The sequence below is a fragment of the Carya illinoinensis genome, chromosome 3, assembly GCF_018687715.1.
Source record: "Carya illinoinensis cultivar Pawnee chromosome 3, C.illinoinensisPawnee_v1, whole genome shotgun sequence".
NCBI lineage: Eukaryota > Viridiplantae > Streptophyta > Magnoliopsida > Fagales > Juglandaceae > Carya > Carya illinoinensis.
The window spans coordinates 10,466,046-10,492,177 of record NC_056754.1 but is presented as its reverse complement, the minus strand read 5'-3'; the positions used below and the strand labels follow the sequence as shown (position 1 = coordinate 10,492,177).

At 30.5% G+C, this 26,132-nt stretch overlaps 1 protein-coding gene and 1 long non-coding RNA gene across 2 annotated transcripts; both read left to right on the top strand.

The window, feature by feature from the left end:
• Positions 1-8,043: 8,043 nt before the first annotated feature.
• On the top strand, positions 8,044-9,172 carry LOC122302766. The gene is made up of 2 exons (XR_006240516.1): positions 8,044-8,348; positions 9,051-9,172. It is a non-coding gene; the product is annotated as an uncharacterized LOC122302766 (long non-coding RNA).
• A 7,956-nt stretch (positions 9,173-17,128) lies between these two features.
• On the top strand, positions 17,129-24,639 carry LOC122303206 (F-box protein PP2-A13-like). Its single transcript, XM_043114850.1, has 3 exons — positions 17,129-17,754; positions 18,120-18,238; positions 24,049-24,639. The coding sequence occupies exons 1-3, from the start codon at positions 17,425-17,427 to the stop codon at positions 24,473-24,475; spliced, it is 876 nt and encodes a 291-aa protein (XP_042970784.1). The 5' UTR covers positions 17,129-17,424; the 3' UTR covers positions 24,476-24,639.
• The last annotated feature ends 1,493 nt before the right edge of the window (positions 24,640-26,132 follow it).

Genomic DNA, 26,132 nt, shown 5'->3' with positions numbered 1-26,132 from the left:
CATTATGACGACGTAATGTGCCTATTGAGTTGGGGTAAAGGAAAAACAAATATAAGAAATTTCATTAGAAATAATTAAATAATTTTTTTTGAATCAATATTTTAAATATAAATAAGAATAAAATATAATGTTATTAAATAATTGATTTTATTTTTAGTTCTTACCAAAAGTACATGTTCGCAGATTTTTTTGAGAACTTGATTGTAATTGATTAACAGGAAGAGCCTATTTTAGGGAAAAAATAATTATTGAAAGAGAGTAAATAAATAAAATATATGATGGAAAAAAATAAAAGTTAGTAAACCTGATGGACCATAAGTTGTTTAGAAAGTTGACTTGTCTCTGTTGGTGCATTTGTTGATTTTCCTTTCGACAAATTTACAGAATAACTTGAGCCAGCAGAAGAACTGTATGAAATATTTAATTGTATAGATTCTTCTGAATATGCTAGGCTCTTCTGAGGAGGTCATTCCAAGAATGTTAAAATTACGGCGAGAAATTCTGGATCTCTTTCCATGGCATTGTTGAATATTAGAGTTTCAATATTGCTAAAAGGTTGGAGATGATCATCTGATGTATCATCGATTAATATAATCATTTGATCAATATCAGATGGCATTGAATCTTGAAAATCAATCATATTTCTTTTCGAAACTTGTTTCTGAGGATGTCTTTTTGTTGTTCTTTGTTGCAATTGATCTTTTTTATTTTGTAGAAGATCTTTAGATGACATTTTTTTTTTTATTAATTGTTTTTGAAGCAGAATTTTATTTAATTATTTCCTGAAATAAAGATTTTGGAATTAAATAATAAAATTTTATCATTCAATATGTTAATAAAGTAAATTATAAGTTCAAAATTTTAAATTGACATAAAATAAAAAGTACATAAAGCAATAATTACAGTCAAATATAAAATATTTAAACAATGATGCAGTTTAATTTTCTCAAAAATTTTATTGATTGGAACATAAAAGAATATATAATAAATATATTTATTTATATTATATACTTTATTGAATAAAACATTACTTGCTAAATAAAGATATAGTTTTAAGCATGGATTGAACAAACGAAATAATTTGTAATATATAAGGGAAAAAAATACTTACAATTTCTTTAGCTAGTAGGATATTTGTTGACTTCAGATCTTTTACTTGAAAATGTAATCCCTATTTTTAAAAAAGAAAAATGTATGTTATTTTTAAGAAGAAATATTTTTTTAAAAATTTTTAAAGAGATGAAAATGTTTTAATTTGTTGCAATTAATTTTGATGAGAGATATTATAATAATTATTTGTAAACACAAAAATAATACAATTGATAAACGAAATTGTAAGAACTTGATGTTTAGTTGATATGTAATAGTAAGAATACTCATTTGTTATTATAATATCAAATTTAAAATGTTAATAACATTCAAATGTTTTTTTAAGAATTTCTTTTGGAATTTTTAATTAATGAATTATATAAAAGAAGTGATAAAAATTTATATTATATATTAAGTTTGTATTTATTTTAATTTTTTTAATTCATACATTTATTTTAAATGGTTAAATTTATTTAAAATAAAATCTAAATAAGTTAAATCAGAAATAACATAAAATTATAATATTTTATTTTACAAATATTTACAGTTAAACAATTGGTCATAAAATTTTTTTTTGAATTTATAGCTATAAATTTTATAGCTTGATAAATTCAAATTTACATAGAAATCAATATCTAAATATGGTATTATTTTTAAAATCACTATGTTCTATAGTGATTTTGAGATTAAAATTTGATGCAAACACCTTTATTTAGATCGAAATCTATATTAAAATTTTTATTAACCATATATTAATTAAGAAATAGTTGCAAAAAATAACATTTATATAATAACTATCACGAAATATGTTTGAATAAATAAAACTGTTGTTAAAAAAACAAAATATTGAAGTATTGATGGACAAATAAAATGCAAATATTTTAAAAGAAAAAAAAATTTAATACATTTATAATTGTAATTGTATAATTAATATCTAAGAATAATTTGAGATTTATATATAATATTGCGATAGAACAATATTTTATAACTGTTGGTATTTAATTCTATTACATAGAAAAACAAAATATTCATCCTTAAACAAAAATCCATCCAGAACATTAAAATTTATATGCAAAGATTTTATATTTAAATATTAAAGTTTAAAGAATATATTTATAAAATTTAAAATTTTTAAGAACTGGAAAGAAGAAAAATAATAAGCAGAAGTTTTTTTTATTATTATTTTTTTATGTTAATAAATGTTTTAAAGATATAAATTATTATTAAAGTTCTAGATGGATTGATGTTTAAAGACAAATAAATGTTTAAGAAAATACAAACAGTTAATAAGTCAAATAATTTTAAAAGAAATGTATGAATTTACTTTTGTTAGGAAATAAATTTCACATCAAAAAGATGACGTGTAAATTTATGAACTAACAACATATAAAAGACATATTGTAAATATATACAAAGATTTTAAATAAAAGAAAGATACATTAATATGTAGTAAATTTATTATTTTTGAAAAAATTTCATAGCATTTGTTTATTAAAAAATTAAAGGACAAATATGATAAATAGATTTTTGCAATATTTTAGCAAAAGCTAAAATAAAAAATATTTAAGACTAAATATGTACTATTAAATATATATTTATACAAAAAATAAATATTTAATATAAAACTTAGAAATTTTATGTCAAAAGATTATAATGTTATTTAAATTTGATTTTTTTGTTAATAAGAAAGCCCCTATTTTTGACAACAAATAATGCATTAGATTTTTTTTTCTTTTAAAGAAATATATACCAATAAATATATAATTGAACAAAAAATAAATGTTTAATATTGATAAAACAAATGAATACTTACAAATTTCTTACCAAATGATTATAATATTATCTGAATTTTGATCTTCCTGTTGACAAGATAGTCCCTATTTTTGATAAAAATTATATATTAGAATTTATTTAATAAGAATATATTTTTTTAAAAATCTAAAGTAATGTAAATTTCATTTATAGAAATGAAACCACCAAAATAAATGTGATAAATTTTATTTGAAATTTAATCAAACTTTTTAAGCAAAAACAATTAACATTTTATTGTTACAATCAAAATAATAAATTTTTTTAAATAAATCTTTTATGTTTTTGTAAAGATATAGTTTTAAGCATGAATTGAATATAGTAAAGAATTTGTAGTATATAAGGAAAAAAAATACTTACAGTTTCTTTAGCTAGCACGATATTTGTTAACTTCAGATCTTTTACTTGAAAATGTAATACCTATTTAAAAAAAAATGTATGTTATTTTCAAAAACAAATATTTTTATTTAAAATTTTTAAAGAGATGAAAAAGTTTTAATTTGTTGCAATTAATTTTGATGAGGGATACAATTGATAACATTCAAATGTTTTTTTAAGAATTTCTTTTGAAATTTTTAATTAATGAATTATATAAAAGAAGTGATAAAAATTTATATTATATATTAAGTTTGTATTTAATTTATTTTTTTGAATTCATACATTTATTTTAAATGGTTAAATCTAATAAAAATAAAATCTAAACAGTTTAAATCAGAAATAACATAAAATTATAATGTTTTATTTTGTAAATATTTACAGTTAAAGAATTGATCATAATTTTTTTTTTTTTGAATTTATAGCTATAAATTTTATAGTTTGATAAATTCAAATTTATATAGAAATCAATGTCTAAATATGGTATTATTTTTAAAATCACTATGTTTTATAGTGATTTTGAAATTAAAACTTGATGCAAACACCATTATTTAGATTGAAATCTATATTAAAATTTTTATTGACCATATGTTAATTAAGAAATATTTGCAAAAAATAACATTTATATAATAACTATCATGAAATATGTTTGAATAAATGAAACTGTTGTTAAAAAAAAAAATATTGAAGTATCGATGGATAAATAAAATGCAAATATTGTAAAAGAACAAGAAAAATTAAGATATTTATAATTGTGTAATTAACATGTATGAATAAATTGAGATTTGTATATAATATATACAATGATTTTAGATAAAAGAAAGATATACTAATATATTGTAAATTTGTTATATTTTTAAAAATTTCATAGCATTTGTTTATTAAAAAATAAAAGTCAAAATATGATAAATAGATTTTTGCAATATTTTAGCAAAAGGTAAAATAAAAAATATTTAAGAGTAATGTGATTTTAATTTTGATTTTTTTATTGACAAGAAAGTCCTTATTTTTTACAACAAATAATATATTAGATTTTTTTTTTTATTTTGAAGAAATATGTACGATTAAATATGTAATTGAACAAAAAATAAATGTTTAATATTCATAAAACAAATGAACACTTACAAATTTCTTACCAAAGGATTATAATGTCATCTGAATTTTGATCGTCTTGTTAACAAGATAGCCCCTATTTTTTTTATAACAAATAATATATTTTAATAAGAATATATTTGTTTAAAGATATAAAATAATGTAAAATTCATTTATACAAATGAAATCACTAAAACAAAGTAATTTAATAACTTTAGATACATCAATTAGAAACATTGAATCAATTTGATTTTTTGAATTATATTTTATTTTCTTTTATTTTATTTATTTCTATTTATTATTTCTATTTATTCATATTTCTTATTTCCATATTTATATATATTATAAGATTTATATATTATATATTTGTATATTACATTATATATATTATATAAAATGAGAATTCCAATATTATATTTGTTGCCAATATAATATATTATTAGATGAATTTTAATCCTTTTGATGACATAATAGCCACTATTTTTAACAACAAAAAATACAAGAAATTAAAACTACAAAAAAAAGAAGATGTTATTAGTTGAAAGAAGAATATTAATTTTTAAAAAATTAAAGCATATAATTTTTTTTATTGTTATATTTTTAGATAATATAAACAAATTTAGTCGTTATTTTTATTGTTATGTTTTTATATATTTTTTCTTCATTGAAATTGTTTTCTTACAAAATATAACATATCTTTAAAAATTTGAACAATTTATTCCTAAGTTGAATCAATTTTGTTTTATTTTAATTTTTTTACAGCAATTTTTTTTTCTAAATAATTTTGTTGGTTGTTGATGTGTTTTTTTAATAAATATGTATATTTTAATTTGTTTTGTTCTTATTTTTTATTTTTTTTGTGTACACAAATAAAATGATAACTTGTCATTTGCTGGTATGAATTTTTTATATATTTTAAAATCTATTTTTCTTAAGTTACATGTAAATTTTTTACTCTATTTTATATTACTCAATACGATTGACCATCTTTAAGTTAATCAATGTTAATACTTATATAAGTTGACCATATTGACTATTTTTATTGATTATTAGCATATATAAAAATGAAATGTTATATTCTTATTTATTATTCAATTTTATATGTATATTAAATTATATTTTTATTTTTAATTACATTTACAATTTTTTTTTCTTTATATTACTTAATATCATTGTTTTATTATATGTAAGAGTTTTAGATTGGGTTTATTCATGTTTCAAAGATTTTTTAAATATTGAAATAAATGACTACTCTAATAATTGATAACATCTGTGTTAAAACAAATAAAAAATAAAAGATAAAGAAAACAAAAATAGCACTACAATTGAAAATGGAAAGCATGAAAAGATTTAGTTACCCATTCTGCAAGTAAATTTAGTTTTATAAATTTAAACATCCTTGTAGTTTTCTATTCTTGTTCTTTCATTTTGAGTTTATTTATCCATCAATAGTAAATTTGAAAACTAATCCAAAAGAACCAATATTAAAACTCTATTTTATATGAATTGACCATATTGACTATTTTTATGGATTATTGACATATATATAAATGAAATGTTATGTTCTTATTTATTATTCAATTTTATATGTATATTAAATTATATTTGTATTTTTAGCTACATCTACAATTTTTTTTCTTTATATTACTCAATATCATTGTTTTATTATGTGTAAGAGTTTTAGATTGGGTTTATTCATGTTTCAAAGATTTTTTGAATATTAATATAAATGATTACTCTAATAATTGATTACATCTGTGTTGAAACAAATAAAAAGTAAAAGATAAAGAAAACTAAAATAGCACTACAATTGGAAAAAGGAAAGCATGAATAAATTTAGTCACCCATTCTACAAGTAAATTTAGTTTTATAAATTTAGTTCATATTTAGTTTTATAACTATTCTTTTAAAAAGTTAAAAAAATAAGGGAAAATAATTTTACTTAATAGTAAAATTACTTAATAGTAAAATGTATAAAATGAAGAAAGTAAATATGAAATCAATCTTATACTAATATATAGGTGGTGGAAATGATGAGGAAAAAAACCAGAATCTGATAAAAAGAAAAATAGACAAATTTAAGAGAATAACAGAAAAGTAATATTATAAAAGTATTGAAATTAGATTTCCCATAAAATTATCTTTAATTTACCAAAAGAAGACATTATCCAAATATTTTTTTGGAAAATTTTACTTATTTTTTTAAAACCTCTAACATTTCATTCATTATTCTTTATCTATTTTACTCTATTATTGTTTTATTATTAATTTTTTACCTCTATTTATAAATTTAAGAACTCAATATTTTTTCTTATTTTTTAAAATGTTACTTTACTGAATATTTAAAAAAAAATTAGATATGATAAATTTTTTATATTTCCATAAATATTTAAAATATTTTTAAAATTATAATAAATTTGAGTATAATAAAAACTATAGATAATTGGAAGTAAATAAATATAATAAAAAGTTTAAATGATTAGAAGAAAATATTAATATAAAAATAATATTTAAAATTAATCCTATACTAATGTATAAATGGTGTAAATGATAAAAAAATAAAAAAAATAAAACAAATAAAAAAAAAACAAAATCTAATAGAAAGCAAAATAGACAAATTTGAGAAAATAACAAAAAAGTAATTTTATAAGGGCCATTCACATTAAAATTCCCATAAACTTGTTTATCATTTAGCTAAAAATGGGATTTTCTAAAATTGTTTTCCAAATTTTACTTAGTTTTTAAAAACCTATAACATTTGATTTGCTATTGTTTATCTAATCTATTAAAATAATATTTTTCTATTTTTTTTTATTATTATCTTAGTTGTATTTAGAATTTTAAGAACTCAATATGTTTTCCTATTTTTTGAATTGTTACTTTATTTAATATTTTAAACAAAAAATTAAATCATTTTTTGTGGGTATGTTAATACTTTTATAATTAAATTTTTTATATTTCCATAATTATTTAAACTATTTTTAAAATTATTATTTAAAAAGATAATAAATATGATTATGATAAAAAAAATGTAGATAATTGGAAGTAAATAAATATAACAAAAAGTTTAAATGATTAGAAGAAAATATTAATAAAAAAATAATATTCAAAATTAATTTTATACTAACGTATAAGCGGTGTAAGTGATGAAAAAAAAAAAAAAGAAAAATCTAACAAAAACCAAAATAGACAAGTTTGAAAAAATAATAAAAAACTAATCTTATAAAGCCATTCACATTAACTTTCCCATAAAATTATTTATAATTTAGTTAAAAATGATAATTTCAAAAATTTTCTCCATATTTTACTCAATTTTCAAAAACCTTCAATATGTCAATCTTTATCATTTCTTTATTATATTAAAATAATATTTTTTATATTTTTTTAGTAAATATTCTCTAGTGAATATTTTAAACAAAAATTTAAATAATTTTTTTTGTGGGTATGATAATATTTATATAATTAAATTTTTTATATTTCCATAACTATTTAAATTATTTTTAAAATCATTATTTAAAATTATATTAAATATGAATAAGATTAAAAGTATAGATAATTGAAAGTAAATAAATATAATAGAAAGTTTAAATGATTATAAATATATAAATATATATTTATATAATATAACTATAAATATATAAATATATAAATATTTATATATATAATTGAAAGGTCGGTATAGCTAGATATCTATAGTGATAATATATATAGAGATATACATATAAATACACTATAGATATATAAGTAAATAATCCGGTAATAAACAAATCATAAGAGGGCAGAAAAGTAATTTGACCAAAACCCTAGGAAGCCATATATAAACATCTCTAAACCTAACCCACACATTTCGGCCGCTTCTCCTTTCATCTTCCGTGGCCTCTCTCTCTCTCTCTCTCTCTCTCTCTCTCTCTCTCTCTCTCTCTCTCTCTCTCTCTCTCTCTCTCTCGGCGCCTTCTCCTCTCATCTTCCGTTGACTCTCTCTCGTACAGTTTTCATCTTCTTGCTTCATTTATGTTTGTATTTTCTTCTTGTTTTAACGTTTTGCAGTTTCGTTCGCAGCACTCATCTATTCCGTTTATCTAGTTTTTTTTTTTTTCATGTTTTGTGCGTTTAGATCTAGATTGTTCTTTAGAGTATAATTTAAAAAATGTATTTTTTTTTAACTTTTAGATCTGAACTGTTTATTTGATATATTTTTTGTTGTTTTTTCATACTTTCATATCAAGATTCTTTTTTGCGGTTTTTCATTTTTTTTTGTTTTTCCTTTTAGATCTGAACATATTTGTTTTTGTTTGATTTTCTTTGTCGTGTTTTGTTCTTATTTTTGTCTCGTCTTATCTTGTTCTTATTGTCTCTGATTTTGTTGTTTGAAGTTTGAAATTTTCAGATCTGTACAACAACCACGGCCACGACATCTACGGCCGTTGCCCCCCCTCTCTCTCTCTCTCTCTCATGTTCTTGTTTGATTTATGTTTGTATTTTCTTCTTCTTTTAATGTTTTACAGTTTCGTTCGCAGCACTCATCTATTCCATTGATTTGGTTTTTTTTTTTTGTTCATTTTTTGTGCATTTAGATCTAGATTGTTCATTTTTTTTTTTCAATCCGATAGTTTTTTTTTTTTTCAAAAATTTTGGAAGTGGGTTTTGTTTTTTGATTCTAACTGCAGTTTTTTTTCTGTTCTCAGCACACAACAACAAATCAGAAGATGAAATTTCAGAAGATTGAATTTGTATGATGCGTTAAATTTTTTTGTTCGGTCTACTCTGTAAATAAAGATGTAAATATGCAAACATAGTTTTATCTTTCTATTTTTTTTTTTTTTTGCTGTAATACATATGCATATCATCTAATTACATAATGTAAGAAATTCATTCATTCATACAATACAGTTAATTTTTACAATATACTGAAGAAAACAATAAAAACGTACCTACAATTCAATGGCTGATTGAGAGAGTAGAACAGTAGAGAGCCACAACGAAATGAAAGAAATTTCAATATTTAAACTGCAGTTTAATTCACTTTATTAGATGAAGAGATCAGAATTAACGGTAAAAAGACAATAACACCAAGCGGGCAAAGCAAAACGACACTGAGGACAACGAAGTGAACAATAAAAATAAGGGCAAAATCAGAAATTAAAAAAAAAAAAACAAAAAACATATCTGTCGATGGGAAGCCAAAAAGACAAAAATAATTGTCGGTGAAATAAAACTAAAATGTAAACTACCGTAATTGCCAAATAAAGTGAAGGGTAAAATGGAAAAAAAAAATGTTGGACGGAAAAAAAAAAAAGGTTAAAGAAAAATCTACTGTTTCTAATACTGTACATCGCGGATTCGCATTTATATTATCACTATAGATATATTCATGTTTAATTTATTGAATGTGAATGAAATGTAGCAGCCTAGATTTCTCCACAAAAAGCATCTTCGATTCTCGATTCATTTGATGGACAAAATTAAATCGTATCCGTTCATCATGGTCTCGGCCTCTTGACAAAAGACTTGTGGGCTTTAATTTCAGCTCCTTACTTTTTTTATTTAATATTACTTTATTACTTATTATATATTTATAATTTTGTTTAGATAGTAAAAGTATCATCTTATCGTTATAAATTTTTACTCAAAGTTGATATATCTTCTACTGTTCCACACGTATTTTGTGTCTCTATATATATATATATACACACACATATATTTGTTTTTTTGGACTAGCAGCCAGCGGGTCAAGTAAGGTCCATGTGTAGGTGTGCTGACTCGGTGCCACGTCCAACTAATGACCTAAGGGATTCAAAACTCTGCGTTAGTGGACATGATTTATATAATAATTTGCTTGAATTATTTGTTTTATGCTTTTTTAAATTAATTGCTGTAACTGTACGTAGTATCTAGCTATATATATACTTAATGGTTGATCCACACATGAGGATAGACGTCGACTATAGTACAGTACGGGTATAAACGGGCTCCTATATCTTTAGTACGTACCAGTACCAAAATACTTGTTTTCTTTTAAAAAAAAAAAATTATTAATTGGATGCTCATGAACAAGACATATATGTAGTAGTTTTGTGCAGGGAAAAATTCACTTTAATTTATACATTTAATTTAGTATATAGTTTGCACTAATTTACACTTCAAACAAGCAAAACTAGTGACACTTTGCACATTCAACTATAAAAAGCTTATAATTTACAGACTCGTTCAAGAAAATAGGTAACACAATTTCGATAGTTAAAATTTTAATGAATTAAGTGTGTAAAAACACCAGTTATTTATTTAGTTTAATATATGTTTTAAAAAAAAAATGCAATGTACATGTCAATTTTAATGATTTGAGGTGCAAAGTTATACAGAAGTACGTTCTGGTAATGATTTGAAGACGTAAAGTGAATTAATTTATCCCTTTTTTTTTTTAATTATTTACATAAGGTCTCCTTGTTTATGTAGGTTTTTTAATCTTAGCACGTCCTCCTCTTAGTGCGGCCTAAAAGAGAATTAGCTAGCTCTTGAATTATGTGATAGGATGACTTTGAACGTATATGAACCTTCAATCTTTGAGGTGATTAATTTACCAAGAATTTGAAATCAAAATTTTGGTAAAGTTTATTGACAAATTAAATATGCTAGCTAGAGAATAAAAGAAAAATGATCATAAACATTATACATTTCACAGATTGAATATGAGGATAGATAAATGATATTTGTAATTTTAGAGTGTGCACAAGTCTCACGTGTAAATTTTTAAGAATAATGTATCTAGCATTACTCCTAAATATATATGATCTATTTATAATATGTGTGAGATTCACATGATTTCACGACCAATTATATAAATTATACATTTTGGAATGTGTAACAAAACAATAAGTTTTTCAAAAGATCAATTATTTGCACCATCTTCAATCTAGATCGCGAAGAATTTTTCTAGTAATTAAATACTTGATCAATGATTATGATCATTCTTATCCTCAAAATTTAAGAAAGTTCAGAAGATATGAATATGAGGTTCAATCATATAAATTATGCATTGTGGAATGTGTAACAAAACAGTAAATTTTTTGAAAGAATTATTTACGTCACTATCTTCAATCTAGACCATGACGGATTTTTCTGATCATTCTTATCCTTAAATTTCACAAAAGTTTAGAACATTTATCTTGCAAAGTTTCTAAACAAAGTTTATAAACTACTAGCACTCTCAATGAAATATGTATATGCATAAAAAGAGTCCATTTTAGCTATTACGGACCAAAATTAGTTGGCTACAATGGATTATATAAAATCAAAAAGTTTGGCTTTTAACTACAATATTTGTAAAATTAAAGTTAAATTTGATACGATCTGTTCAATGACTAAATATTTAGTTTATTATTATTTTTTGGTAACACTCTCTCTCTTCCCTCAACATTTTTTTAAAAAACTCTCAATTTCTTTGACTTTTACTATAGCAATTAATGTCAACAATGGTTATTAGCATTATATTAAATTTATTTTTTTGCATTTATATTGAATTTTAGATAAATTTAATTAGACATTTGTGGTTATTTATATTACATAACCATTAAAAATATGATTTTTTAACCAATAATTTAATTATAATATAATTACTAATTAACATATAATTAATATAATGGTAAAATATGATAAAAATAAATATATTAAAAAATATATTAAATTAATATTATTTTATTATTATATAAAGAATAAATAGATAATTTAATATAAAAACTTGTGTGAATAAAATAGTTAAAAATTAAATTCATCTCATATTTATCAAAATTATATTTTAATTTTAATTAATTCATTGAAAATGCTCTACCAAAATGAGTTGAGCATTTCATTCACGTTTTAGCACTTAATTTATTATATTTTTTGTCGAGCAGTTTTCACCTGAAGGATATAAGCCAACCTTCGGGTGACAGAAGTCAGAAAATCCACGTGATTACGAAACGTTGAGACTTGAGAGTCCTTCCGTGCATCATCGCGTGGGGGACTTCGAAGCCTAGACGACGTACATGGTTCATGCATCACAATTCATTGCATGTTTCATTTTCAACGGTGCTCTCGTGACAGGTTGAACATCATTATAAGCTACCGACAAGCGCGCGACGCGCGTATCATTCCTCTTATTAAAAGCAATTTCCGAGATTAAAAAAGAAAGTAAGTTAAAAATAACACGTTTTGCAATAATTCTTTTTTTATTTTGCAATTTAAATTATCAAAATAAACACATTGCACTCTCAAATGCTAAAAAATTAGTACTTTACGCACTCGTTTAATTTTAATTAGTAAATTGTCAATTTTTAATAATCTGATCATGAAATTTGTCGGTTTTAATAGCTTAAAGATGAAAAGTGCAAAAATTCTAATAATGATGGAAAGTGCATTTATTTCTATATTAAAAAAAATATGCAAGAGAATAAGAAGTTAATAATAACTTAATAGCTAAAAACCAAAGTTAAGTCCTAATGTTTAAAGCGGTTGAGGCATTCACGTTGGATCATTGTTTGGAATATTTACAATGACAACGTTAAATATTACAAGTTATATGTTAAGCATCTTAATTAGAAATTTGAACAAGTTTCTAATTAGGATATTCATAGGGGGTTAGATCACTGTTTTTAATATCGTACTATACTGACTGGTACATGGCCACTGGTCTGGTATAGATATGATATCTGTTTTGTACCAGTCGAAATATCAGCTATACCGGCCTATATTTCGGTTTTTACAATTTTTTTTCATTTTTTCAAATTGTAATATCATTTTTTGACCTACAATTCAGATCAGACTATTTATAATTTATATATATATATATATGTATTTATGTATAATTTATTCATATATAAACTATTATTTTGAAATATAATTTATATATAATTTATTTATATATTGACTATTCCGAAACGGTACACGAAACGGTACTGGTACCGAAATATTTCGTTCCAGTGCCTTGACCGATACAACATCCGGTATGGTATTCAAAACATTGGGTTAGATGGTTAATTAGCAACCCAAATCTCTTGAAGATATGACACTACAAGAAAAATAAATTTTTGTGATCAATTTTTTTACAATGAAAATGACTATTTGCAACTAAAACCAAACTTATATAGTTGGAAATATGCATTTTGCTAAAAATAACTGATCCCAAATAAGTAGTTTTCTTGTAGTGTGAAACTTTCGTTAGTTTACTACGTTTATAAATCCAAAAAATAAAAAAGGAAAAACTTTGAGTTGCAAAACATGCAATCCTCAGTTAAAGAAAAATTCTATTTCTTATTATTTCTTTTACCATACTCTCATCATTCCTTAATGTGATGAGTAGGCATGCTAGGTGGGTCTCACATCTAACCCATTTTTCTTAGAGATGGCAATATGTGATACAACTTATTAACCCAATACAAACACGATACGAAATTAGCAAATTTGAGTTTGATGTTAACGGGGTTTTGACATGATTCATTAACGGGTCAACCATTAGTGACCCATTTAGATCCATTAAATTTTTTTACTTAAAATTATAATTATATCATTTTTAACTTAAAAGCAAAAATGCATGAATCCTATTTCGTATTTCCTAACTTTTGCTCTTAGTTCTCAATTGAGTCAATTCTCATGAGTCACGACCATCTCCCATACTTATTATGGATTGTAATTTTAGTGTTTTTATTGTTTGAATTATAATTTTAGACTTATGTAGTTAGTTTTATATTTTTGGAAGATATTGTGATTTTAAATTTTATGTAAAATTATATTAATCAGGTCAAATAGATTATTTGGGTTAATTTAACACATTTACATAAATGGGTTGAAACGGATTGAAACGTGTTGACACGTGTCGAAACAGGTAATTTTATGTCAATATATTTTTAATTAATTCATAACAAGTCTCCATTATTTTAATGGGTCATGTTAGAGTTGGAAAATCTAACCCGTTAAACTTAACGGATCATGTTCGGGTTGACCCATATCTTATAATATACACAACTTGACACGACACGAATATGACCCATTAATACGATTTGTCACCCCTAATTTTTCTAACCCGCATGGAAATCTGCTGCTTTATTCAAGCAAGTAGACAAATTGTCCATTTGCTTTTATATGCAGGAGTAGGGTATGGATGAGTATTCCATCCACCCACCCACCCAGTTCATTATACAAAAACCCTAAATTTTAAAACAATTTGTGCAGCTCGTTGCCCAACATAAATTCTTTCTCGCCTTTAGATCCGTTGCCCAACATAAGTTTCTCATCTTCATCGTCATCTTTTGTTTTTTCTTATTCTTATTCTATTATTGTCCTCCTCATCTTCTTCTTCTCACAATCCATCGCCAACACACCTTCTTCTTCCTTCGTTTCCTATTCTTCTCCTCATTCTCTTCTCTTTTTATTTGTGCAAACCTGTAACACCGGGATAGAAGGTCCAAATTACATAACCTATACTCCAAAAAGATTAGTCAATGATAAAATTGGAGCCCCATTGGAACCTTATAAAGAGTAAGAATTTCTCCTTCCCAAACAATGTGGGATCTCATACATGACCTACTCTTATCCTTATCATTTGAGGTATCACAATCTACCCTCCTTAAATTATCGACGTTCTTTTCGAGCTAGTTCATCGTATGTGGCATGGCTCAAGTCTCACATTTCTGATTGGGATAGACTCTGATACTATTTGTGATACCTCAATGGCAGGCCCAAACTACATGATCTATAATCTAAAAGAACTAGTCAATGATATAATTGGAGCTTTATTGGAACCTTATAAAGAGCAAGAACTTCTCATTTCCAAATAATATGGTATCTCATACATTACTTACACTTATCATTATTATATGGGGTATCACTATACCTATGGCCATATGTGGTGATCATATATCTCTAAGCAGGCCAACTGCCAATCACAACTGCAGTTTTCTACGTAGACCCACAAGCCACGACTCAACCATGGTTCTCTACGCATTATTTGGCTTATTATGTATTTTTTGTTCGATACATGTATTATTTTGTTGGATCAATGTATTTAGGGTTTCATTTATAGATTTGAAGATTGGATTTGTTGGTTGGATCTATTGATTTGGTGGTCGAGAATAAGTTTGGCTTTTATTTGGAGAATTCCAAAGGACTTAGCGATTAAATATTGGGGGTGGTAATCGCATATGCTGGAATATGTCAAGAAGCAGGGCTGGTAAGTGTTCTCCCACCCAGGCGGGAGTAGGAAGAGGATCAAGTAGCTACCCACCTGCACAAGGCACATAGCAACCCCACTCATACATGAAATATTATAAACGATCTTCATTTATGAAATATCACATCATAAAATGGTGAAAAGATGATTACAAAAAGAATTACTCTTGATTAAATAAGTTGGCACATGTAGAAGCACTGTGACCTTTTGTTGTATGCGTTCAATTTATATATATATATATATCCCATAAACGGCATGTCAGTCTTGAGATAACTTATTTAATTAAGAAAATTTCTACTCATCAACCTCTATACCACACATCTCCCTCATGAAACCTAATGCCTCCCATGCTATCGCCATTGAGGGAAGCCGGTAAGTCTCTCAAACCTCCATCTTCCTCTCTCTCACTCTCTGACTCTGCTATTCTTTTTTATTTCCTTAAAAATCCTAATCTTTGCATCTCAACCAACAACATTTTGGTTCCTCAAGTTTCTTTCACTCAATCCGTAATTTTTTATCCAACAGAAAATAAGCCTGCAATCACATTGAATTCTTTTGACTTTCCATTTTAATTGTATCTTTTGTTTTTCATTTTCTTCACCATAAGAGTTGATTTTTCTTCAATAAAGAATCAAGACATCCCAAAATAAGTCTCAAGCCGACACAATTCAAAACCCTAGAGTGACCTGGGAAGGTTGCAGTGTCTTGCTTGATATCAATGATGGTGACCGTTTGGTTTTTGCTCGTCTCTCGGCCTTTTGCGGCGACAAATAATCGTTGGTAAAACTCATACTTCGAGTCTACCACAAAATTGCTAGAATTTCGCTTACTTGGCTTAGCAAAAGTGGCTACGCTCCGGCAATGGAAAAACGAACAGAAATAGGTATTTGCAGAGATTTATAGTCACCAGAAAACCCCCCCTTTTCTTGTAGTGACCAATATGTGATTTGTTATTTTTGTTATTTTATTTAAATAAACATGTATTAATATGTTGATATGTAGTATGGGAATAAGAAGTAGCATTTCTCTTTAATTAATATCAATGCATGCAGATCGTCCAATCATAAGTGCGTTTGTCACGGTGAAGCTATTCCCACTCTTCTCCAAAGCTCAAAGTGGGCGATATAGGGCATGTAGTATTAATATTGCATGCCCAACTTTTGAAGCAAGACTGCAATTTTCTCCTTTTTTTTTCTTTTTTTAATAATTTTCTTTTGTTTTTGTTTCTTTATACAATAAACCAAATGATTGATAGTTGAAAAAAATTAGTAAACATAAATATTAATTTTAACAATTAAGTTTCACATGGCTTGAGAGGAAGCCACCAATTGAAGACCCTCTCAAACCTTAATTTGTTTGTTTTTGTGTTTTTTTTCCCGAATAGTACTGATCAACTATAATTTCAAACGAGGAAAATAGGGTTTTTTGTGCAAAAGTAAACCTAGTCCCACCAAAATGAAGAATATTAATGCTCCATGAAGCAACGAACTTGTTCCATTCTTCTCTGAATTATTGCTCGGATCCTATTTTTCCACAGGCCCCCAAAACGTGAGAATAACGTATCATTATTCTTACGAAAAAGGAAACATGTTTCATGCACACTCATGTACACCTCCCTCTTTAGAAGCCTACTTTATACCTTTTTCTATTTCCCTGGCCTCCCTCTCCCTCTATCTCTCTATTAAGATCAATTGCCCAAGATCTCTGCCTCCTTAATTAATTATCCATGAAAAATTGGTAGCACCATCACCTCTCTCACCCCTCGTGTCTCCTCTAATTTATCACCTCCTTCTCTACATTTAAACCCCTTCTTGTAATACGCTTTGGGCTACTTTTTGTTGAAATATTTGTTCTTGTTTATGGGGGCTACTTTCTCCGGTTTTGTAGAAGATCAGAGCAGTATTGGATCAGTAGTTTCTTCTCCATCGAAACCCAGTCTAGGTGACTTGCCAGAGAATTGCATCTCATCGATTCTGACATACTTCGATCCTCCGGAAATCTGTAAGTTAGCCCGATTGAACAGGGCTTTCCGCAGCGCTTCTCGGGCTGATTTTGTGTGGCAGTCGAAGTTGCCTTCAAATTATAAGTTTCTTGTCAATAAAGTTCTTCACGAAGACTCTGAGAAATTGGCTAAGAAAGATATTTATGCAAGATTATGTAGACACAATCACTTTGATCATGGTACTAAGGTACATCTCTCTCTCTCTCTCTCTCTCTCTCTCTCTCTCTCTCTCTCTCTCTCAACACACTGCTTAGCAATTAAAATAAACCTATTTCGGTAGAGATCAAGTGCGTTTCGCGTGATCAGCTAGTTACAATATCATATATCTTCATAAATTTAATATCACAAATTTTAACTCCCTTTTTAGTTGGATGAAGACGCGCACACAAAAAAGAAAACATCTCTTCCAATCTAGCTACTCATGAAAAAGACTTTCCTTTCTACTTTACAGGAAGTATTATTGTTATAGCTTTTTCAGAGGCATTTTACAAAAAGGAATGAGTTAATAACCATCTTTTTCTATACTAATTTTTTATTGTTTATTTTCTTTAGGAAGTTTGGTTGGACAAGAGCAGTGGTAAGGTTTTTATGTCAATTTCGTCAAAGGCATTGAGGATAACAGGGATAGATGATCGAAGATACTGGAACTACATTGCGACTGAAGAATCCAGGTAAGATATATATATCTATATATATATATATATTCGATTTAATGTCGTCTGTAGGACGTTGTGTGTACTGGATATATATACAATTGATGGCTGCTGTGGATGTGACCCCTTCATGCTGGCCGTAGGAAGATCGATTTCGAAGTAGTATTACTCAAGCTTTTAGCACTTGATATCTTATTTTGGCACGTCTTGTTTAATTTTTTCCAACCTCCGATTTGTTGCGTTCAAGATGATGATCTAGATCGAACTCATGTTCAGAAGTTCGATCTAAAAGCTTTAGCAAATTTCTCTTAAAAGACCTGGTCTTTTTCTGATCTATAGATCAGTTTAATTCAAATGTTGGGATTGTATCCAGCTATAAATTACTGATATTTGTCATTCATATTTACTCTATATTAAAGCAACAATCCTCGAGAAAGCTTTCGTAAGTATCATAGATGCATTTTGAAAAAGGAACAAAAGTTAGTACTGCATATTAACTAGAATTTCAATCATGTCTTTGAAAACTAGAGTGCCTTTACCATGTTATATATGTCCTTGATGGAGAAAGAAAAAAATATAGTTTTACTTCTCAAATTGTCACCAAATAATTTACTTTTATTACCTCCCGATCATCATGATGAAAACAATATAATTACCACCATGCATGCTATAAGGATCAAGTGCAGATGCTAGCTAGCTTGCACTCTAGAATGATAACTGATCGTAGTGACTCGTTCAAGCTGGGCAGCTTTCAAGTTTTTACGAACATATTGCCAAATAAGAAGATTTAATTGTCTTGTAGACAAGGTATGCTTGATTCCCCTTTATAATTCATTTTCTTGTTAGATGCGTTGTGTACGTGAGTATTGTTGAGGATACTTTGCCTCAATCTCAGGCATAATTCTTGTAATCATTTTAATCCATGATTCTAGCCTAATTCTAAGATATTCTTTCCATTATTTCCATTGTCAATAATATGTAAATATTCTAGATTGATTCTAGATTGATTTGTAATATTCTCTGGCATGAATATAAATAGATATACGCACCACCTCAAGACGTGTGGTGAATTTTCTCCAAACTCTCTCATGGTATCACGAGCAGTCTTGGCTTAACATCCCTCGGTCCTTCAACCTCCCCATGGCTGCCGAATTCAACCCCACCCTCCTCCCTTTCAACACCATGATTCACATGGTTACAATCAAGCTCTCATCCTCAAATTACCTCCTATGGAAAAGCCAACTCCTTCCCCTTCTCGAGAGTCAAGACTTACTCGGGCATGTAGATGGAACACTTGAGCCTCCTCCCCGATCTGACCCACCCAACTCTCAGACACCTAATCCCAAACACCTGGCGTGGAAACTCACTGATCAAAGGCTCCTCAGCCTTCTTCTCTCTTCCCTCACCGAGGAGGCCATGGCCGAAGTTGTCGGCCTCTCCACCTCCCGCGCGGTCTGGCTCGCACTAGAGAATACTTTCAGTCACCGATCCAAAGCTCGCGAGATTCGTCTCAAAGACGATCTTCAACTGATGAAGCGTGGAACACGCTCTGTTTCCGAGTATTCCCGTGCCTTCAAGGCACTTTGTGACCAGCTTCATGCTATTGGACGCCCAGTTGATAGCACAGACAAGCTTCATTGGTTTCTCAGAGGTCTTGGCGCCGAGTTCTCGCAGTTCTCCACTGCACAGATGGCGGTTTCCCCCCTCCCCTGTTTCGGCGACCTTGTATCCAAAGCTGAAAGCTTTGAATTGTTCCAGAAATCTCTTGAACCTCCAAACCCACCCACTGCAGCATTCACGGCAACGAATCGGACCTCTGACCGTGCGAATTCGAAGACCCATTCCTCCCGCTCTCATCGTGGACGTAACGGCAGCACCAGCTCCTCCAATCGTGGCTCTGGCCGCAACTTCTCTGGCCAAGGACGTCGCCCTCCACGGTGTCAGATCTGTCGGACTGAAGGCCACTATGCCGATCGCTGTCATCAGCGGTACACTCGGCCAGACCACTCTGCTCACCTTGCCGAGGCTTTCAACGCCTCATGCTCCTTGACTGCAAATGAGGCCACCGACTGGTATTTGGACACAGGGGCTTCGGCCCACATGACCACCAGCCCATCAACTTTGGATCACTCAAATAATTACACTGGTAAGGATTGTGTAATTGTAGGAAATGGTGCTTCCCTACCTATTACTCACACTGGTACCATCTCTCCTAACCCAAATATCCATTTACTTGATGTTTTGGTTGTTCCTCGCTTAACCAAAAATCTTTTGTCTATTAGTAAATTGACATCTGATTTTCCTTTATCTGTCACTTTTTCTAATACCTCTTTCACTGTTCAGAATCGCCAAACGGGAAGGGTAGTGGCAACCGGTAAACGAGATGGAGGCTTATATGTGCTAGAGCGTGGACATCCTACTTTTATTTCTGTTCTTAAAAATAAGTCGCTTAATGCTTCATATGATTTATGGCATGCTCGTCTTGGCCATGTAAATCATTCCATTATTTCTCTTTTAAATAAAAAAGGTCATCTTCATCTTACATCTTTATTGCCTTCTCCACGTCTTTGTAGTACATGCCAAATTGCAAAAAATCATCGTTTGCCTTATTCACGTTCTGAACATCGCTCATCTCATGTGTTGAACCAAATTCATTGTGATATTTGGGGACCTTCCCCTATTAAATCCACTTCAGGGTATATCTACTATGTTCTTTTTATTGATGATTTTTCTCGCTTCACTTGGTTATATCCATTGCGTTTAAAATCTGACTTTTATGATATTTTCCTTCAATTTCAAAAATTCGTGGAAAATCAATATTCTGCTCGTATCAAAATTTTCCAAAGTGATGGCGGTGCAGAATTCACTAGCAATCGTTTTCAAGCGCATCTCCGCAATGCTGGCATTCATCATCAACTTTCTTGCCCATACACACCCGCTCAAAATGGTCGCGCTGAAAGAAAACATCGTCATGTGACTGAGACTGGCCTTGCTCTTCTTTTTCACTCTCATCTTTCTCCTCGCTTCTGGGTTGACGCTTTCAGCACTGCAGCCTACATCATCAACCGCTTGCCCACACCACTTCTTGAAGGTAAATCCCCCTTTGAGCTTCTTTATGGTTCCCCCCCGAATTATGAAAATTTTCGTCCCTTTGGTTGTCGCGTTTATCCTTGTTTGCGTGATTATATGTCTAACAAATTTTCTCCTCGTAGCATTCCCTGTATTTTCTGGGGTATAGCCCTTCTTACAAAGGGTTTCGTTGCCTTGATCCCACCACTTCTAGACTATACATCACCCGACATGCCCAGTTTGATGAACATCACTTCCCCTCTCTCGCCACCTCTCAAGCTCAGCCTCTCTCATCTCTCCACTTTTCAAATTTTTTGGAACCTTGCTCATCCCCTACCGACACATCTTCTTCTTATCCCGCCCGCCCTTCTCCTACCATTACTCCATCCGGATCTAATCCATGTGTTATTTGTACTGATCCAATGGATGAGTCTGTGCAGGTTGTTGACTCTTTTGCAGGTTCTTCCCCGATGGCCTCAGCCTCTAGCCCATCTCCTGTTGAGTCTGACACCGCTTCCCCAGTTCATGCACTCCCTCCAGCTCCAGCATTTCCATTGGGTTCTCACCCTATGCTTACACGAGCCAAAGCTGGCATTTTCAAAACTCGTCACCCGGCGCATCTTGGTGTCTTGGGCTCATCTGGTCTTCTCTGTGCTCTTCTTGCCTCTACTGAACCCAAAGGTTTCAAAACCGCTGCCAAGAATCCTGCCTGGCTTGCTGCCATGGATGAAGAAATGCAAGCTTTGCAAAACAACCGCACCTGGATTTTGGTCCCTCGCCCTGCTAACACCAACATTGTGGGATCCAAATGGGTGTTCAGGACCAAATATCTCTCTGATGGTTCTATTGAGCGTTTCAAAGCTCGTCTTGTTGCCAAGGGCTATACACAGGTACCTGGTTTTGACTACACTGATACTTTTAGTCCTGTTATCAAGGCTACCACTGTTCGTGTTGTGCTATCCCTTGCTGTCGCTAACAAATGGCCCCTTCGCCAACTTGATGTTAAGAATGCCTTTCTCAATGGCACTCTCACTGAGCATGTGTACATGGAGCAGCCTCCTGGCTATGTTGATCCTCGCTTCCCTAATCATGTATGTCAGTTAAAGAAAGCTCTTTATGGTCTCAAGCAAGCGCCACGTGCTTGGTTCCAACGCTTCAGCTCTTTCCTCATTCAGCTTGGTTTCTCTTGCAGTCGAGCTGATACTTCCCTATTTGTCTTCAGCACACACTCTGACATCATTTACTTGCTCCTCTATGTTGATGACATTATTATTACTGGCAACAACTCCTCTCTCATTCACAGATTTACCTGCAAGCTCAACTCTGAGTTTGCCACCAAGGACCTTGGTCCCCTCAGCTACTTTCTTGGCCTGGAAGCTTCGCCAACTCCCAATGGCCTTTTTATCAGTCAACTGAAATATGCACGGGACATTCTTACTCGAGCTCAGTTACTTGACAGCAAACCAGTCCACACCCCTATGGTTGTCTCTCAGCACTTGTCTGCAGAAGGTCCTCTGTTCTCGGATCCCACTCATTACAGATCTCTAGTTGGCGCTCTCTAATACTTGACCATCACGCGCCCAGATATTGCTCACGCCGTCAACTCTGTTAGTCAATTTCTGCATGCTCCGACAACCGATCATTTTCTTGCAGTTAAGCGAATTCTTCGCTACATCAAGGGCACTCTTCATTTTGGTCTCAATTTCCGCTTCTCTACTACTCCCAGTGCTCTACTTGCTTACTCCGATGCTGATTGGGCAGGATGTCCTGATACTCGTCGATCTACCTCTGGTTACTCCATCTATCTTGGCGGAAACTTAATTTCTTGGAGTGCTAAGAAACAACCCACTGTCTCTCGCTCCAGCTGTGAGTCTGAGTATCGGGCCCTTGCTCATGCTGCCGCTGAGCTTCTTTGGATCTCTCATCTTCTTCAAGATCTGCATGTGTCCCTCCCTCAGCGGCCTCTCCTTCTATGTGACAATAAAAGTGCCATATTTCTGAGCTCCAATCCCGTCTCCCACAAGCGGGCCAAGCATGTTGAATTGGATTATCACTTCCTTCGTGAACTTGTTGTTTCTGGCAAACTTCATACTCAATTCATCCCTTCTAATCTACAGGTTGCTGACATCTTCACCAAAAGTATTCCTCGACCACTTTTTGAATTTTTTCGTTCCAAGCTCCGCGTCTGTTCCAACCCGACGCTCAGCTTGCGGGGGGGTGTTGAGGATACTTTGCCTCAATCTCAGGCATAATTCTTGTAATCATTTTAATCCATGATTCTAGCCTAATTCTAAGATATTCTTTCCATTATTTCCATTGTCAATAATATGTAAATATTCTAGATTGATTCTAGATTGATTTGTAATATTCTCTGGCATGAATATAAATAGATATACGCACCACCTCAAGACGTGTGGTGAATTTTCTCCAAACTCTCTCAAGTATGACAACTGATCAACCACATATATAAATGGATCAACCCCCAAAAAATTATTACCTGTAATCAATAATTAATATTAGAATACCAGTCCTGAGGTTTTTGCGGCGTGCTCTAAGATGAATGGACTGAGTATTTCCTTCTTCCTTCGGGGATCAAAAAAATGTTTGATTTTCCGAACCTTTTTGAAAATGATATATATCTAACTAGCTTTGATCATCTGAAGCTATGTATATTAACTTTTCTATATTTTTATGATTTCTGAAAGAGTTACATCTGATCTTCGATGTTTATAATTCTTTGACGTACGTACTGCATGCAGATTTCAAACAATTGCATACCTTCACCAGATTTGGTGGGTTGAGGTGCTTGGAGAATTGGAGTTCGAATTCCAACCGGGGACATACAGCCTATTCTTCCGGCTTCAGCTAGGCAAAGCCTCGAAAGTACGGTTTGGTCGAAGGGTCTGTAACCTTGATCAAGTGCATGGTTGGGACATTAAACCTGTCCGGTTCCAGTTATCCGCATCACTATCGAACGGTACCCAGCATCATGCGCTTTCTGAATGTTTTTTGCGGGAACCAGGCAAATGGGTCTGTTACCATGTGGGTGACTTTGTCATCGAGAACCCTAACACGCCCACAAAGATCAAGTTTTCGATGATCCAGATTGATTGTACACACACCAAAGGTGGTCTTTGCGTTGACTCCGTCTTGATATGCCCCAGTGGGTTAGAAGAAAGATTATAAAGCAATTTTAGGCTTTTCACCTAGCTAGTTAATTTAATTTTATATAGTTGCAGTCGGCCGGTCGTGATCATATATAGAGAGTTTGGGCTTTTTAACAGAATGTAAAGTATTCATGTAATCCTTAGGGCTGGTTTTGGATTGAAATGATACGAGAATTTTGTAAATAGTAATAATTAGATAGTTTATAAATAATAGTGAGATAGTTTGAACTGTGAGTATTTTTTGAGTTTTGAGAAATGAGAGAGAAATTGTTGAATAAAAAATATTATAAAGTTAAAATATTATAAAAATATTATTTTATAATATTATTTTTATTTAGAGATTTGAAAAAGTTAAAATTATTTTTTATTTGAAAGTTTGAAAATGTTTTAGTTGTTAGTTTGAAAATGTTGTAATTATTAATTTCAAAATTTTGTATTTGAATTATATTTAGACATATGTCACCTCCTAGATTTTTCTAGAGAATTTCCTAACCTTCTAGAAGCCTCCTAGTCCTTTGTAATCTTGTGGAATTGTGTAGAGTGATCTAGAAGGGGCGTTATAGACAATTCTAGAGTAGTAATCTAGAAGGGGCGTTATAGACAATTCTAGAGTAGAAATCTAGAAAGTTCTTTACCCTTAGATTGATGACAAGTGTCACAATCCTAACCATTCTTTGTACCAAGAGTTCCCTATAAATAGAGGGGCTCTCATTTGTGTAAATCACCAAGCAATAAGATAAACAAGTTCTCTAGAGCATCTCTCTCTATCTTCTCTCTCTAGTTTGTTCTCTATTGTCTTGAGTCCTTTAGAAGGCTTACTTAGGAGCTTTGGGGAGAGAAAGCCTCCTAAGGCCGCACGGGTTGAGTGAAGAAATTCTAAGTCCGTGACAGTTGGTATCAGAGCTATCCAGGTTGGGATGACAAATCCAAGCGAGATCACCATGGAGCACCAGGAGACACGGAAGAGCAAGAGGTCGAAGGACTCAAGCTCATCTATGGAGTCTCGTCTCGATGGCATCGAGAGGGCCATGGCCAAGATATTGGCCAAGATCGATGAATGGGATCAGTCTCACAGGGAGGTGAGCACCCTTGACAACACTGTGACAAGGATGGAGGTGGTGATAGCAGATGTCAGGGACCGACTTGACATCGTGGAGCAAGGTTTGGAGGAGCTAGGATTGGAGGGACAATCCGAATCGCTCAAGGAGTCCATTCTGAGCACCATCAACCCCACCATCGAGGCACATCGTGTTGAGAACGTTGCTTTCCAAGACCGGGTCTTGGGAGAGCTAACAAAACTCCAAGGTCAAATGGAGGAATACCGCGTAGGTCTGGAGGAGACCAAGGCAGATTAGGCTATATGCAAGCGGGCAGTGGCCAATGGGGGCGCCGTCGGAGCTGGAATGATGGCGACACCAAGGGTGGATACCCCCAAACCAAAGGAGTTCGATGGCAAGCGGGATGCCAAAGAACTTGACAACTACATGTGGCACATGGAGCGCTACTTTGAAGCTTTGAACATGCAGGATGAGCGTGTCAAGGTACGTACTGCCTCTCTCTATCTTACTAATCTTGTTGGTACTTGGTGGCGTCGTAAGCATAGTGAGATAGAGAATGGTACTTGCACTATTAATTCTTGGGAAGAGTTCAAGCGTGAACTCAAGAGGCAATTCTAT